At 30.1% G+C, this 18873-nt stretch overlaps 1 protein-coding gene across 8 annotated transcripts in view; it reads left to right on the top strand.

The window, feature by feature from the left end:
- The window catches only part of LOC139516224 (EH domain-binding protein 1-like), a 99112-nt gene that overhangs the window by 63108 nt on the left and 17131 nt on the right, over positions 1-18873 (top strand). For all 8 annotated transcript variants that reach the window (XM_071306194.1, XM_071306190.1, XM_071306187.1 and 5 more), the window contains one exon: positions 5981-6054. In XM_071306194.1, the coding sequence (XP_071162295.1) occupies positions 5981-6054 (74 nt within the window). The remainder of the gene's footprint in view (positions 1-5980; positions 6055-18873) is intronic.

Raw genomic sequence — 18873 nt, 5'->3', positions numbered from 1 at the left:
AGATTTTGGTGGGGTTCCTGTTGCTGAGTGTATTGTTTTTCAATGCTGTGTTTTGTGTACTGTTGTTTGTCTTCTTTTTTTTTTTTTTTTTGCTTGGCGTTGTCAATTTATTTTCAACTTTCTGAATTTGAATCTCCCTTTGGTATCAATGGCCACTCTCATTTTCGTGTGACATCATTTATTTTTATGCCCCACCTACGATAGTAGAGGGGCATTATGTTTTCTGGTCTGTGCCTCCGTGCGTTCGTCTGTGCTTCCGTCTGTGCGTCCGTTCGCTTCAGGTTAAAGTTTTTGGTCGAGGTAGTTTTTGATGAAGCTGAAGTCCAATCAACTTGAAACTTGATACACATGTTCCCCATGATATAATCTTTCTAATCTTAATGCCAAATTATAGTTTTTACCCCAATTTCATGGTTCACTGAACATAGAAAATGATAGTGCAAAGTTCAGGTTAGAGTTTTTGGTCAAGGTAGTTTTTGATGAAGTTAAAGTTACATCAACTTGAAACTTAGTACACATGTTCCCTATGATATGATCTTTCTAATTTTAATTCCAAATTAAAGTTTTGACCCCAATTTCATGGTCCACTGAACATAGAAAATGATAGTGCGAGTGGGGCATCCGTGTACTATGGACACATTCTTGTTTCAACATACTGACACTTGTAACAGTATTAATATTGAGCAATGGAAAAGTTCTTAAATTTCCATGTACTGTTACAGAGAGAAATATGTAAATTATATGTTTTCATTAACCATACTTTGAAATCTTGTCACCAATTTGAGATTTGATAGTGGCAATGATTGTTTCATCAGTGAAGTACAAATTCATCCACCAAATCCCTTTTTGATGCTGATATACATACAACTACCATTAAATTTCTGTACAATATATGATATTCCTAATTTAGCACTTTGTTCATGACTTCTGTATAAGTAAGTGTCTATCAAACAGACATATAGATAGATTTACTTATCATATAATCAGATTTTAAAGGTTGTCTTTATTTTTTCCTATTCAGAGTCATTGAACAAATAGTAATATAGTATTTATTTTTAAATTTTGCCTATCCATTTGGGTGGCAACTATTGCGGTATTTGATTAGTGTTAATGTGATAGCTGACACCTTGTTAGTCTATCTAGTTAGGTTTAATGGTATTTTGAAGAGCTTTTAAGATATCTTATCTCTTCGATTTAAAAATTATTGATTTGAATAAAATGATTACATTCAAGCCATGTGAGATTCTTCCCAAGAAAAACAGGATAATTGTGATAAAAATTTGTTGAATGATAAGAAAAGATAGAAATAGTTTTGAAGTTGTTCAATTTTGGGGAATATTTTCACATTTTAAATTCTTGCTTTATTATTATTTAAAATATTTGGTAAATTGAATTTTAAATTATTTATTTGTTTTTACTACAAAGTTTTTGTTTTCTGGTGTTTTTTTTTTTTTGTATTTTAAAAATAACTACTGCACATGTTTCTGCAAATATTCATTTTTTTGAAATTTGAAATTCCAGTGTTAAGAAGAGAAAAATGACAAAAAATGCTAAAGTTCAAAACAAAATTCAAAAATATAAATTTGGAAAGCTATGAAGGAGCAAATGTAAAATCAGACACCCTTATACCTAAAAATATAGTATATATACCACTACAAGTAATTAACAGCGCCTGGTGATGACACTCTTATACCTAAAGACAAATTTCTTTTTAGTACAAACCTATAAGAAATTTGTAGTACTTATATTACAAATGCAGAATTTTACAAGACTATGAGGTCAAGCATCCTCTTTTCGTAAGTCCAGGAAAAGTAAATAATTGAGGTATTTTTTCATTATTCAATTTTTCGGAATAAATTCATGTGTATTGAAATTCCAATGATATGACAATTCATAATTAAAATATTTTGAATTCAAAAAAATTTATTTTTATTTTTCAAGGAGAGCGGTTAAAGCTTGAAAGAACGCAGTAGAAAAACGTTACAGGGGGGATTACGGTGTAAAGCGGATTTGGAGCCTAATCTTATAGTACCTTGTAACAGGTCATTTGTGGTCTTACATCATAACATTTACATGGTCCTTTGATAAATTTAAAGGTCTCTAAAACTATAGCCCGATGACCCATTGGCGACACTTTGTAGTTACCGAGCTTGTGTTTTCCCCTAGAAACCCATGTGGAGAACATTCTTGTTTCAGCCAGCATTACATTTCATTTAGATGATTCAGAAATGTTTTGTAAAATCCTTGTTGACTTTTTAAGTACATTTATAGCAGTCAAATTTGCTCAGTTGAAGTCTGGTTGTTAATGGTACGGAATTTTCATCTCATTTGTTCTTGTTTTTTCTACTTTGAAGATAGTTCATGTTGAATATGCATGAAAAAATTGCCAAGTTGAATATGAGCAACAATTAATTTTTTTTGAAGATAAAGTTACAATTAAAATTTATACATGTAACTACATTTAGAATAATCAGAAATCTTTTCAGATAATATTTTCATATTTTTTCTCTTTTCAAATGAGCAAGACATTTTACCACTATAGGAACTCAACGACTATCATATGAATACATTTCATTTAGCTGGTCTTGCTAAGATATGCTAAGAAGGCTTGTCTAGAAAAGGAAGAGTTGAAAAATTAGACTCACAACTGATCACATAGTGTCTGTCCCCTTCAAAGAGTTGTTGCCTCTGCTCTTTAATATAAACGTATATCAATATATTGTTTAAATCATAGTAATTCATGATATTGATGCATCATTTTTATGCTTTCTTTTTCAAATCAATGGAATATAAAGAGAATACCTTAGGCCTATTTTTAATTTATTGTGGAAATTTAATATAGTGACACATATCTATACCGAACCCTTTGTAAATAGAACTCTTTTACTTAGTATAAGAAAAACTATCAATATTCTTCAATAATTGTATCTGTGTAATTAGGTAAGCACAAGTCTTGTATGGATAAAATATTCAGCTTCTAAGGAAATTGCTTCAGACAAACTTCGCTGTATTTTTTATAACCTACAAATTTACAATTTCTTGTAAGAAAAGTACTAGTGCCCTCGATTCTTTTACTATGAATAATTTGTCATCTATGTCTGAAAATTTATGCCATTAAATTAATCCTATGAAATTATTTCAGGTAAAGAAAATCTGTTGACTTAATCAATCAAGATTTTGTGGACTTTTCCTGACAGCTTCTGATAAATGGAGATGCCAATACACAATCTTGTGTGACCTAATCCCTTCTCTCACTTATAGAAAATTTGCATGATGGTTGTGTGGCCAAGTTGCACTTATTGTTCAGAGTGGTCATTCAAAAAATTGATTTAAGATTAGGATGAGAAAACGAAGTTAGAATAGATGAAATATTGCAGTCCTGGTGTGACGCTTGTCTGTTGTTCCATTTTAACAACAACAAAAATTTAATGAAAGATTAATTGTTCTTAAAAAAATAAGACAATAGAGAAAATATTACAACTGTATGAATAAAAAATGGTTTGAGGGAAATTAAGTGAGATCGTTCCCCAATACAGATGTGGTCATCTTAAACATTTGCCACTGGACTTAAAATAAACACCAATCAATCCCAATACATGTAATGGTAGACATTTAGAGGTATTTTTTGCATCCCTTACCTAGAAATGATTAGAGGGTAAAAAGAAAGAATTATGTTTTCTTTCTCCATTGATTCACAAGAAGTAATATCAAGGAGGCATTCTTTCCCATCCCTTATCTAAAAATTAAAAAGAAGAAAAAGAAAGAAAGAATTTCAAGCTCTTCCTCCAAATTTTAACCAGAAAGTTTGAAGAACAACAAATTTATTTGGTATAGTCTATATTTGGATGAGAATTATTTTCCATTTTTTTTATTTTACAATTTAGCGTAACTCCTCCTCTTCTTTCCACTCCACTTTCAACATTTTTCCACTTGAAAATTGCATCACAGTGCATCACACATTGAAAAACACTCATTGAATTGTTGAGGTTTAAGGGTAAAAGCTCTTATCATGCAAATGAATGCAGTGAAATAAAAGACTGCATTAAAAATAATTAGGAAGGAATCTCCTATGAGAAATAATTATAATAAGAAATGTCAATTTCCTTGTAAGGAAAAACAACGGTTGTATCAAATCTTTACAACTAGATAAGAGACTCAGATCACTTTTCGTATAGTATTTGCATTTATATGGAATTGAAAAAGAATTAGAAATAATTTTCAAATAAATATTGACAAAACTCATAAATTTTAAGTGTTTTAATCCGAGAAATAAACAATAATTCAAGATATTACATGCTATATATTTCACCTGTTCTAACTTTCTAAATCTCTTTGTAACTACCCACAAATCCTTTGTGTAATACATATTTTATAAACATATTTTATCAATAAAAATTAAGTTCAGGATTAAGTTCCTTAATTCCTAATGAGTCTAAAACTATTTGATCCTGTATTGTTACAAAATATAAATTCAATTTCTTGGCAAGAAGCCCTGTTCCTTGAACTCCTTTTGTGGTTTGTAGTAATGAAAATTTCAAATATTTTTATTGTTATATAACAAAATTCTGTAAATATTTTTATTGTGAAGTTTGGTTTTAATCTATCAAATTCTTCTGAAACCTACTTTTATATTTTGAAAGATCAGCTGTCTCCAAAAAAGAAAAATATTTGACATTATTTTTTTTCTTCAAAAAAAAAAAAAGAACAAAGTGGGATAATAAAATTTTGATATGATAGTCATTGAAATGTCTGAGATCTAAAAACTATAAAAAAAAAAAAAAAAAGAAAAAAAAAATTGTTGCCAACATCCATGTTGTTTGGTCTCTGGCAGATAGTAATTGTCTTTTTGGCAATCATACTAGATAGGAGAATTACATTAGATTTGTATGTCAGTAAAAAAAAATTGAGGTGCTTTAAAAATTGAAAAAAAAATGGTAGGATCAAATGTTTGTTTGGTTGCACTATTAATATATATAAAATACATTGAAACGACAATTTCCATGACAACAAAATTTTGGGAAATTCCAGAGAATATGTTTGTCTAAATCCTTTAATCAACAGTTTCTTTTTTTAGCAAAAATCTTTTTTTTTGGACTTGTAAGTTATAAACCATTTCCCTTTGGTTCATGTATTATCGTAAAAAAAGACATATCATCTATCTCTCTGTCTGGTCAGTTTTAAGACTAGAATTTGTTACTACAAATCTTTTGTTTTATTTCCATTCAGTCTTTGTAACTATGGAAGCCTTCATTAAAGAAACCATGCATGTATAATATATTAATATCTTTTTCCATACAAGACATTAACTAATCTCTGATGAGCTTCTGTTTCCAATGAATAAGGTCGTTCCTTATCTCTTTGTAATTAGCGACCGTCACATTTTCTAATAAATAAAGATTACCAACACTTTAAAAAATGAAATATTTCCATGACAGAAACCTTTCAGTTCGAATCACTCTGACAAAATAAATTTTCACAAAGTCGTTTTAAGATTTATCCAAAACATTATTTCAAGCTCCTTATAATAATAATAGCATAAGGAGATTTCTTTGGTTATTCTGTATTCACATAGGGCACATCAATTTAAGAATCTTATAAATCTCTTTAGCTTCTTTTCTTATTTATATAAATTTCTTTAACTTATTATATGAATAAAATTCAGATCAGAGAGGAGCATCTGATAGCATTAATATTATAAAAAGAATTGTGTAAATTGTTTAAGCCCGGGATGAGGTTTTAAGGTTTTAAGAAGGGATCAGTTTCCTTAATATCCCAGGAGAAAACTTGTAAGGCTAGTAAGTATATTGTGAAAATATTATCATCTTTAGACTTAAACCCATTAGGGTAATACTAGTTAAGAAATCAGCTTTTCTGCAAAGTTTCTATATAATACCAAACATTAGGTTCTTTAGTTTGAGCCATGAGTTTTCAGTTTCAAGAAGTTCGGTTTGAAATGGAATTTTTACATGTATATTTGCAGAGAAAAAGAAGACGATTTAGAGCAGAGATTCGAGCTGCTGAATCGAGAGCTCCGTGCTATGATGGCTATGGAAGGTATATATGCTATAAGCAATTCATGTCTTTTGAAAGTTGTGTTTTTGGATAGTGAAAATCTTCCAATTTTTTTGAAAAAATCAGAAATTTGTGCTGTATCTGGAAGATGAAGATTTTATATTGAGAATTAGTCTAAGCTTATGTTATCATGGTTATGGTGGTCATTTTGGATCAAAATTGGTAATTTGAGGATTGGAGGATAACGAAAAAACCGAAAGTTGAAAATAATGAAATTCATGGATAAAACCAGGTAGGTAAGAAGGTTTTCAATGAGATATGGATTAATGGTTTGAGGAAATGCACCTTTATATTCGAAAAAGTGGCATTTTTTAATATTGTGGAATTTCCGTGAAAAAAGGAATTACCGTGATAACAAGGACTAATTCCCTTTGTTAGCAGAAGTCTGAATGCATTTTTTACTGGTCAATGATCATATAAATACAGAATTCTATAAGTCATCATGATATAGAATTATACAGGTACTTATACATGTATGTTGAAACAGCAGTTGTAAAAGTCAAAGTTCAAGTCCTTACTTCTTAGAAGTTATTGTACCATTCTTATTTATGATACTTGAAAGTACCATTACGAAATAAGAATTTGAATATATTTTGTTTAGTTTCGGAATATTAATTCCGAGGTTAAGAATTCTGTAAGAATTACATAAGGATAAAAGGAGATGTTGGATTTAATCTTAATGAGATGTAATCCAACTACAGGAAAAGACGAAATACATTTTTTGTAGGACAAGATAATAGTCAAATCATTTAAATAACAATTGAATTAAATAAAACACACAAGTTTTTGTAACATTTATAAAAGACAAATGGGTAAAAAAAATCAAGGAAACAGCAGCCAAAAGACAACAGTGACCAAAAATTATTTGATAATATATTATATATTTACTTTTTTTCCAAATGCATATTACCAAGTTTATCAGATTTATTTTATCATTCATTGAAACGAGTTTGACAAGTAAGGCATTAGTTTTGTGATAATTGGAAAATATTCATTTTAATTGTTACTTCTGTTGGTGTCCAAAAATTGACAGTTTTTGAGACAAAAGAACTTTATGGCTATAAGTTTGATGCTAGTAACAGCTCTTCTGAGATTAATTTGGTTTTACAGGCACAAATATTTATTCCACTCTTGGTAATTGCTGAATAAAGCGTTCAATAATTTGCTTACACAAAGTCCATCAAAATTACAGCTATAATTTTTTGCTCTATTTATTTTGCATCAATATTTTTTTCAAGAATTGTTGAAAATTCATAAAATTTCTCTTCTCTATTCCCTTTAGGAGAATATTTGTTGTTTTAATTGTTTTTGTTCATATTGTTTTTATCAATTTCTTCATATTTTCATAATATTTAATAGTTTTTGATTTCTGTTATAAAGTGCTTGAATAAAATAATGAAAATTGTTTTAAAAAAAGTGTATTGCCTATAAACCAGTAGGTGTTGCAGTGAAAATTGTTTATACATTTATAAATTTGAACTATAGGTTAGATAAAAATTTAGATTTTTTAAAAAGGATTGCTAGAATTTTTCTAAGATAAAATAAAACTGTTTTGACAGTTTGTAAAGAGCGAATTAAGTACTCATAAAAACAAACAAAAAATCCAAAATTGAGAATTTCTATTTCCCACGCAGTCATTTATGTTGTTTTCATTTCCTTGAGTATTTTTTCACAATTTTTGAAAATAGAAAGTCAAACTTTTTATATTGAAAAAAAAAATGCCTAAAGCTGAATTTTCTCGACTAAAATAAGAAATATGGAAGTGAATTGTCCGTTGACAGGTAAATGTTTTCTTGGGTTATTTCTTTTTAATTTAAAGGAATGTAATTAGACGTTGTGAGTATTTGTACTACGAGGAATTTTGTTGATATATTCAAATAATAGACTATTGTAAAGTCCATTTACTTCCATTGTGAATGATAATTTTACAGGAGGTCTTAAAACAACTCTTTTGAACTGAAAGCCCTAAGAGTGGTATAAAGTGTTTATTCATGAGGGTTTAGTTGATTAGTAATGTACCCCATTGGGTCAGGTCCATTCTTTTTATTGATAGAGATCTTTAATGGAGTCACTTTTAGAAATATACTTGTTTTTGTAACTTTATCAATAAACTTTGTCTTTTAATTGTTATCCCATGTTTTCTTCTATTATCTTTTGACCTCCTCGGACTGTTTTCTTTATTGGCCTCGATTGTTGTAAAAATAAAAATATTGGAATTTAATATTATTTTTGTTTCAGGTGTGTTTAATTTTATTTTTAGAAATTTAATTGAATTGTTGGCATTTATGTTTCGGATAAAAAAAAATCTACATTTTAAAAATATTTTTGAACATTATAATTAAAAGTCCAGACCTGCGTTTCACAAAAACACTTACGACTTAAATTGATTGTAAGTCATGATCAATTCAGAATACTTCTGACTAAATTTAGTCATAATTTTTTTGTGAAACACAGGTCTGATTAATTGTATATATTGCAAGCAAGACCTCTTGAAAATTTCTAACTTCATTTTATTTCTTCTTTATATCAAACAAAGAAGGATAGCAGTCTATAATTTTTCTTAATTCAAAAACAATTGCAAAAAACTTTTCAATAATGAAGAATTAAGCTGGTCAAACAATTTCATTTGAAAATTCTACTTTTATTATGGTTTAATTGTTGTCGTCTTTTGTAAAATTACTTTGTATAACATGTTAAACAGCAATTAGCTGTTCAAATACAGATCATTACACAATGACGATCGGCAGAAAAAAATCTTTTTCCATGATCATGGACTTTTGTTCCAAGACCAATCATAAAGATCTTTGGTATTGTTGAAATAACCCTTAATTATTGGCCATCATTCTAATGTCATGTAAAAGCTGCTTAAACACGTAAATTTTCATCCTTTTCAATAATGATACATTAATGCTATCTCCTTCTGCAAGAAGTAATTAATTTACTAATCTTCTCATTAACATGGCCAGCCACCTGATCTAAAAGTCCTCCAAACTTAGAACTCAGAACGCTATCATCCCTTTACATGTATGTATTTAATACAGTTCTTTAAGCTTCTTTAAAAAATTAATTAAGGTGTAATACCTTTTTCATTCAAATTATTTTCTAAATATTGATGTAAGCTCTCATAAAATGTGACAGTATCGTTATTATATCTACTCCCATCTATGATTAGGGCAATGAAATTTGTCGTGTAGCCTGATCTTCACAAGAGATGGAAATCATATTATTGTACTCTATGCTCTTTTTTTCTTTTTTTTTTAGGTCTATTTAATTAAGGCATAAATGTTATTATACAAATTAAAATATTTTATTTTGTAACAAGTCCAAATTCAGTAAAGCTTTAATAAGTCCAGGCCTTTGGTCATAAAAATTTATAGCATGATTATTGTGCACGGACGTAGCAATTGACCAATCAAAATAATAGATTTGGTGTTTCAGGCACAAGTTAAGTAATTTAAGTTTCATAAAAGATCCAAGAAACCAAATCAGTGCTCTTATCATACTGCCTCCTTTGACTTAATGTTCAAAGAGTAAAACATACCTTCACCTGTAGCAGGGTATATTCTAGGTTACCACTGTTCATCTGGTCATCTCTGTGTCCTCCATTTATCAATGCATAAGACATATCACTTTTTTCTCAAAAACTACATCTCTCAGATGTAAATTTAAAAAAAAAACAATATGACAAATTATGGATTGACCCCGATTTGAAGATGCCACACATCTAACAAAGAATTCCATTCATATTATTTCTACGTGTCAAACTTAAAGTGAGATTTGATTGTTAGCTTCATGCTAAAGGACATTCTACATTGAGATGAAGAACAGCAAAAAAGCTTATTTTGTTTGGTTTTTGTTTTATTAAGTGCATAATGTTGTGTTCTGACTTTATGCACCATACCTATTTATGCCCATTTCTTTTATCCTATATTATGTTATTTTTATTCATAACAAAGTGCAAAGTTATTTTAGTTTTCAAATTGCATGACAGAGTCAAAAAGCGAGACTTAGGTATGCTGTTTCCAACGGTGGTAGTAGAGGCCTCAACAATGTATTAGTTAGTGATAAGGTCTGTTTATGAGAGACCACTTGTAGTAGGTTAATGATATTTGGTATCTAGTTGTATTAGCATTGGCACATCTCATTGTCAATGGAGATAATTTTGCCCCTTCCACTTGGTCATGGTCTATTGACTTTTGCTTACGGTACTTAACATGTACCAGTGTTAGTTTGTGATAAGATCAGTTGGAACCACAAGTTCTATGTCAATGATATTTTTTATGCAAATGCATAAGCATCAGCTTATAATATTTCCTTGAAGGTCATTTGGCTTCACTGGCTCAGTCATGGTCTAATGACTTTGAGTGTTTTGAATAGCTTATATGTTAAAGTTGGTGATAAAATTAGTTGAAGAGGAACAACAGTTTAATGTTATTTCAATGATAGTTTATGTATAAATATTGCCATTTAGATTTTTATGCCCCACCTACGATAGTAGAGGGGCATTATGTTTTCTGGTCTGTGCCTCCGTTCGTCTCTCCGCTTCAGGTTAAAGTTTTTGGTCAAGGTAGTTTTTGAAGAAGTTGAAGTCCAATCAACTTGAAACTTAGTACACTTGTTCCCCATGATATGATCTTTCTATTTTTAATGCCAAATTATAGATTTGACCCCAATTTCATGGTCCACTGAACATAGAAAATGATAGTGCGAAGTTCAGGTTAAAGTTTTTGGTCAAGGTAGTTTTTGAAGAAGTTGAAGTCCAATCAACTTGAAACTTAGTACACATGTTCCCTATGATATGATCTTTCTAATTTTAATTCCAAATTAAAGTTTTGACCCCAATTTCACGGTCCACTGAACATAGAAAATGATAGTGCGAGTGGGGCATTCGTGTACTATGGACACATTCTTGTTGGATTCTATATTTGCATTCTACCTTAAAAAAAATAAACAGCCAGACATATTTCTGTGTCAACAATTTATAATTAATACCGTAGTGAAAGCTTGCTTTGACAAAGATTTCAAGGGACTTTTTCTCATCCATTAATTGTAAGATACTTGTAAATTCTAATTAAGTTAAAGTAAATCAACTGTCATTCTTTTCCCACACATACAGAGTAAAACAAGTGCATTGAAATTTGAGAGTTGTAATGTGCTGAATTCATTTCAAAATTTAGAAAGATTAAAAAAAAATATATATTTTGTGTCATTGCTCTCAGAAATTTCATGATTGGTATGTTGCACTGATATTTGCAAATAGGGAATTTGATAACCATGCAGCAGACTTAAAAATTTGATGTGTGGGTTATTTCTTCCTCAAATTAAATACACATACATCTTTGTATAAATGCATTACTATGAAAATAACCACTTTAATGCACTGAAACATGCAGAGGATTAAATGTCAATGTACTGACATCAGACAACAACAAAAACATATTCTTCTAACAATTCACTAAATGCATGACTTTGAATTAGTCTTGACCATTACACTGTGGCTTTTAAATGTCAGAATTGTTTGTTGGTTGAAATTATGTGTATAATATTACATTGTGATAAGATTGATACAGATGTGATAGTAGAATCCTGTGATATGTGACTGGAAATGTGAAAGTATACAATAACATGTGAATTGTGATTCAAAGTATGATAGTAGAAACATGTGATTTAAGATGTGAAAGCTGAGTATATGAGATAAGATGTGAATGTAGAAGACTGTGGGAAGTCACGAAGAATTTTAAATTGTGATACTGTGATGACTTGTCATTTAAATGTGTGAAAGTAGGATACTGTCAACTGTGATTAAAGAGGTTGCGGTAGAAGGCTGTCACATGAATTTAAGATAATAAAAATAGAATACTGTGATTACTGTCACATGATGTAAAAGATGTAAAAGTAGAAAACTGTCCCATATAAATAAAGATGTAAAAGTAAAATAATATCACATGGGATTAAAGATGTAAAAGTAGAATACTGTCACATGTGATTTAAGATGTAAAAGTAGAATGCTGTCACATGTGATTAAAGATATAAAAGTAGAATACTGTCACATGTGATTAAAGATATAAAAGTAGAATGCTGTCACATGTGATTAAAGATATAAAGTAAAATGATGTCACATGTGATTAAATATATAAAAATACAATACTGTCATTTGTGAATAAAGATATAAAAGTAGAATGCTATCACATGTGAATAAAGATATAAAAGTAGAATGCTGTCACATGTGATTAAAAATATAAAAGTAGAATGCTGTCACATGTGATTAAAGATATAAAAATACAATACTGTCACGTGTGATGAAAGAAGTAAAAGTAGAATATGTTACTTGTGATTAAAGAAGAAAAAGTAGAATAATATCACATGTGATTAAAGATATAAAAGAATACTGTCACATGCGATTAAAGATGTAAGAAGATTTAATTAAGAGAAATTTTCAAATAAGAAAGATTTTCATTTTTAAAGGCTGTACATTGCCAGTGGCGGATCCAGTCATTTTTAAAAGGGGGGGGGGGGGGGGGTCCCAACCCTGAGTAAAGGGGGGTTCCAACTATATGCTCCCATTCAAATGCATTGATCGTCCAAAAAAAAGGGGGGGTTCCAACCCCCGGAACCCCCCCCCCTGGATCCGCCACTGATTGCTGTCAAATGTGATTAAAGAGGTGAAAATATTATATTGTCAAATGTGATTAAAAATGTGTAAACATAATGTTGTCACATATGATTAAAGATGTGAAAATTTAATGTTGTTACATGTGATTTAAGATGTGTAAATATAATGTTAATGTCCAATGTGATTGAAGATGTGAAAATATAATGTTGTCACATGTGATTAAAAATATTGTTGCCCAATGTGATGAATGGAGTGAAAGTAGAATTTTGTCACAAATGCTTCAAGGTTTTAAAGTCAAACACAGTCTCATATAATAAATAGTGTGAAAGTAGAATGCTGCATATTGCATAGGTGGATTATGAGTACCGGTATGTGTTTTGCCCATTGTTGAAGGCTGTATGTTTACCTGTAACTGTTCACACCTTTCTCCTTTATCTATGGATGTTTGTTTCATTGGCAATCATACCACACAATATTTAGATAGATAGATGTGAAAGTAAAGAGCATGAAATGTGATTAACTTTTCACACATCAATTCTTTGAATGTGATTATAGTGTGAAAGGAAATAGATAGTATGATTACCAATGTGAAAAGTAATTGCATGATAATGAAATGATTTGTTAAAGTACTCAGCATAAAATGTGATTACTAGATTACAATGTAAATGTTGAAGACAAAAGTGTGGTGATAATAGATGTTAAAGTATTTAATGAAAAGCATTAAAATTGCATGGTTATAAAGGTTGAGAACAGAAGTTGTTTGCCAAACCTTGTCATCCTTATCCACGGGACACTATCATTTATTTCTTATTCATGTATTCCTGTGTTTTATACAGCTATTTGGGAGAGGAGCGATGCATGTTTAAGCCAAATTGAAGTATGAAGTACAAACCATTCCAAACTAAAGTTCTCTTTTTTAAAATAAAGAAAAATAAAAGATAAACAAGGAATGGAATGTATGCATAGGTTAGGCTGCTTTACAAATTTAGGAATTTATTGTATCTTCTCTCACAAAGACATTTTCTAGCATCATAATATAATTATGTAAAAGCAAATGTTTGGTCCTGTGTAGATGAGACAGTAAACAAACAAGATAAAACAAAAAAAAATATATCTGCACTATTGCAAACATTCTGTATACATTCATTCAGTGCCTGGGTTTTCATGTCTATAAGTTCTACCTGCCGTTTCATTTACTTGACCTTTCAGCAACATTTTTATGCCCCACCTACGATAGTAGAGGGGCATTATGTTTTCTGGTCTGTGCCTCCGTTCGTCCGTTCGTTCGTTCGTCCGTCCGTCTGTCCCGCTTCAGGTTAAAGTTTTTGGTCAAGGTAGTTTTTGATGAAGTTGAAGTCCAATCGACTTCAAACTTAGTAAACATGTTCCCTATGATATGATCTTTTTAATTTTAATGCCAAATTAGAGGGTTTACCCCAATTTCACGGTCCACTGAACATAGAAAATGATAGTGCGAGTGGGGCATTCGTGTACTGGGGACACATTCTTGTTTAGAATAAGATCCCATCTTTTCCATTAGTAGAAGTTTTGATCATTAATTTTCTATTAAGGAGGTTGTTTTTTTCTTGTGAGGTCTTTTTCTCTAGCACTAGAACAAAAAATCATTTGTTAATGTAATAATCTTTATGTCAGGTAATTTATCAGAATCTCATTATAATGTACTGATGAAGCCATTTGTGGTTATGTTTTTTCTCCAACTTTTAATTACTATGATAACACTACCATATGGTAAATTTAGCAGTTATTATTTGTTCTGATTTTCACTTTAATGAGATAGAATTTGCAAGAGAAATGGTCAGAATTGCTTTGCCATTAAATGACACCAGAGAAACGTGTCTCTCTTTCATGCCCTTGTTACCTGTCAGGTGAGAGGTACAGCTTTAATTGTTTTGTCATCACTGTCTTGGCAGATAGATGTATTGAAGAGTTAATTTTCCAGTCTGTTCAATAGGAAGTCGTGTCTTTTACCACAGAGCTGTCAGAGTCCATATGCCTCTCTTTACTGTAGCCATTTATCCTTCAAACAAGACAAATAATTCTGATATTTCATCAATCTGCTCTTTAAATCCTTTATTTTTTTCACTCAATGATTCATATTTTCGTTAGAAAGTCTTTTTTGTTTTCTCAAGGTAAATACGCTGAAAGGTGATGTGAAATTAGAGAAAAGGAAAAAATCTTGAAAGACATCGGGAACGAGTTCATTCTCTTATGTAGAAACCACAATTGAAAATTATGAATAAATTAAACTACAATGATAATTCTATAACAACAATAATAAATTATTTTCGTAGAAATACCTGTCTACTTAGTTGATCTTTTTTTCATATAAACATCTGTTATATCATTCAAAACAAAAAATTTCAAATTAAAGATAAAAAAATGTGTTTGAAAATAAACATGATCAACAATAACCCAGGTGAAAATGTATTGTTTGTTTCTTTTCATTCAGGTGTAATTAATTCAAATGAGAAATACGGTATTTTTATCTGTAAAAAGGATTCTTTTTATGGTCCATAATAATAACACTATAACACGAAAATATCTTTGTATAATTAGGTTCAAAATTAAGAAGTTTAACTGTGTGTTTGACCTATCAGTTCATGCCATCATTGTATTAGTAATACGATTCTTTTTTGATAAAAAAAAAAATAATAAAAATTATGAAATATCAAATTAAGATATTTATTATATGAATTTAATTTGTTTTTGAGGGCATATGATATGTTAATTAGACAACAAGTTAACAGCATCAAATTAAACAAATAAAAAAATCTAGGTGAGTCTTGTTAACATTGCGAAATTGTCTTTTTCTAGAAACCTTTGATTTATACAAAGTGTATATCTCTATGCAACTATAACACAACATTATAAAAAGACTGGGTATAACACCACTGAGTTAACATTCTTTCTTTTTCGTGGGTACATACGTACTTAATTTAGAGATTAAACAATTCAATTATTTTAATAGGATTGAACAGATTTATAAAAAATTTGAAGGCATTCTATCTGATTTCATGATTATTTCAATATGCTTCAAATCAAATACAGGAATTTATACAAATGACAAAATTTGTTGAATTAATCATAAATTATCAGACTATTACTTGTCCATTTGTACGATCGGACAATATTCACGCATTAGAAATTTATTAAGTTGTTGTATTTTGCCGAAGGCCAGTTTTAGCGGAATGCTCACTAGTGCAGGGGATTTAAGCTAGTTGAACTAATTAATTGGTATTTATTTTGATTGAAGGCTAATCACTACCTTAGTCTTTGATGAACTAATCATCGACAAATTAAAAACTGTCATTAATTTCGTTCGTCATTAAGGATCTTGCATCATTGACGTTAAGGTTCTTAGAAGTGACAATAGTTGCTGATCCTATTATAAGGTCAGCTAAATCCCTTTCAATACCTAGAGGGCAGTATCCTTTGTTTAGATTCAATTTAAAACAATGTGTATTCTCTCTGTTTTTCTCTTTTTGTGAATAGTTACCCATTTCATTTTCTTAAATAGTTGTAAATTTAGTGAAGAATATAATGTGGGAGCATATTGCTTACAGTTTTGATATCAATAAATTGTTTGGTTTTGAATGAATAAGGTATTTTAAGGATAAAACTTATTGTATTAAAGGATTTTGCTCATCATTTAAGGTCATCATAACAGTGACCTACTTTAAAAAGGTTTTAATATTGTAAGGGTTTTGGTTTCTGTTCATCATTGAAGGTTGTACAGTGACCTACAGTTGTTGATATCCTGGTTCTTTGGTCTATGGTAGCAAGTTGTCTCATTGGCAATGATAACACTTATCCTTATTTGTATATATATGCATGGCCATGGTCCAACTTGGGTTCATTACCATCATATTTTTGTCACAAAAAAATAAGAACACAAGGTATAAGTATATGTTTCATTTGTTACAGTCTGTACCCACTATTTCCAGTAAATAAATTTAATCAAGATAAATCTGTTTTTTGCCCTTCCAGAGCACTGTAGTTTACCCTAATAAAGGTTTTATTGAGTTCTCACAATTCTTAAGTTGGCTGTTTACTCTTTTTAGGGGGAATTGCCGAAATATGGAATTTATGTGATAAAATTTGAAATACAAGTTTACCTTTTTTTCCTTTTTGGTTTATAGATCTCCATCTTTTTGATAAGCTTTTGATTTTCAAATATTTTGGCCTTGAGTATCCCTGAAGAGAAATTAATTGTCGTAATGCTCATCTGGTGCAGAAAAATTGGTACAGTTTATGTTATTACTCACCAAAAGTTCAATAACCCTCCCCTGTGATATGTAACACAATACATGTATAATCATTATATAGACTTTATTGTGTCTCGTTCTCTTTCAAGTTTACATAGATATACACAGTATGACATTATGAAAAAGATGTAAGGATATTTCAGTGTAACAATTGGTCATTCAAGTGAAAAAAAAAGTGCATTTCAAATAATGCATTATGAATTTTACCTTTGGTTTAAAATGATGTTACATATTCATTATGGTAAAAACAACATGATCAATTTTATAAGTGTAATAAAGTAAGTCATATTGCTTACATCAGTCAAAAAGTAGATGTCTGCCTTAGGGAGCTACCATTTGATTTTTATGGGGGGGCTAGGATGAAATTTGAAAAAAATAGGCAGGACAGGAGTTTTGGGTAAAAAAAAAGGCAGGATGTGACACTTGCAAAAAAAAAAAGTCAGGACGACAATTTTGGTAAAAAAAAGTCAGGATAAACTAAAAAAAAAAAGGCAGGACCGATTAGAGTGAAAAATAAAAAGGCAGGACAGAGATTACAGCTAAAAGAAAATGCAGGACAAAATTTTTCATCCTAGCCCCCCCATAAAAATCAAATGGTAGCTCCCTTATTTTAAAAATCTGTTTGTTGATTTTTAGATGTCTTTTGTTCTTTTTCTTTATTGTTGGATTGTTGTCTTATGTACCCACATATATCTCTTTTCTTTTTCTATGTTGTCTTTTATGTCTTTAGTTTTCTATGTTGTGTTTTGCGTAATGTTGTCTGTCTTTTTTGGTCATGGCATTGTCAGTTTGTTTTAAACACAGACGGCACAAGCTGTAACATTGTGAAGGTTTGCAGTCACAGACAGTATCAATTGATAAAGAGGGCTAATATATGGTCTGAGTCTGTCTTTTGGTTTGTTTGTCCATCCTGTATCAGGATAGAGATTTCGGTTAAAGAAATGTTCCATCATTAAGTCTTGGTCCCATCAACACATATTCGTTATGATCTTAATTCTGAACTCCTTAACAGATATGCCAAATTTCCAATTTTATCCAGATTTTGTGATTTACTCAGCATGGGAATGTGATGCGATAGTAAAAGTCTTTTTTTTAAATGGCTGTATGTTTACCATATGGTATTCTGTGTCTTATTCATATTCACATCATTTATGAGGGGGGATAGGACCTTTAACAGGACTCCGGGATCGGGTGTTTTTAAGCTGGGATTTTGGGATTGACCCTTTAAGGATCCGGGAATTCTTTTTTATTAACTTCGGGATGTCAGGATTTATTTTTTTTAAATTCGGGACCTCTGTATTTTATGTTTTTAAGCCCAGGATTTTGGGATCAGGACCCCTCCTAACCCTCCTTATTTATATATTGTAAATTTTTTTAAGTTTGAATGTGGCTTTGATATCTTTTGCCTCTCTTTGATATAAGTTATCATGATTTAGAAAGATACCATATTAAAAAATAATGATTGTTTAAGATCACTTTCATTATGCAAAGAAAATATTCAATAGCTGTATAATAAATGTAAAAATATTTGACTGACTTACGATTTTAATTTTTTATAATGAGTAGCTGCAGCGATAACAGCATGATACTAGACTATGACGGAAGCTGGTAATTCTATTGTTCCATCGTGCTCGTGAATTAAAAAAACTAACGTTTTGTCTAAAATTACAAGTTCAACACATTTGTCAAATGATGGAAATCTTACAGTCAAATTAGTTGTAAAGATTAAGACATTATAAGGTTTCAGGTGTTACGAGGTGGACCTCATGCGAGATCGTAGTAGAGATTCACCATGGGAAGTCTGTATTAAGTCTTCCGTATTCAATTGTTTAAACTAATATGTCATTGAGTTCTGACAAACAATTTACAATTTTGTCGCTATAAGGTCGCATAGAGCTTTGT

This window comes from Mytilus edulis, chromosome 3 (assembly GCF_963676685.1).
Source record: "Mytilus edulis chromosome 3, xbMytEdul2.2, whole genome shotgun sequence".
Taxonomy (NCBI): domain Eukaryota; kingdom Metazoa; phylum Mollusca; class Bivalvia; order Mytilida; family Mytilidae; genus Mytilus; species Mytilus edulis.
Note: the sequence above shows the minus strand (reverse complement) of the source record. Positions and strands in the feature narration are given on the sequence as shown.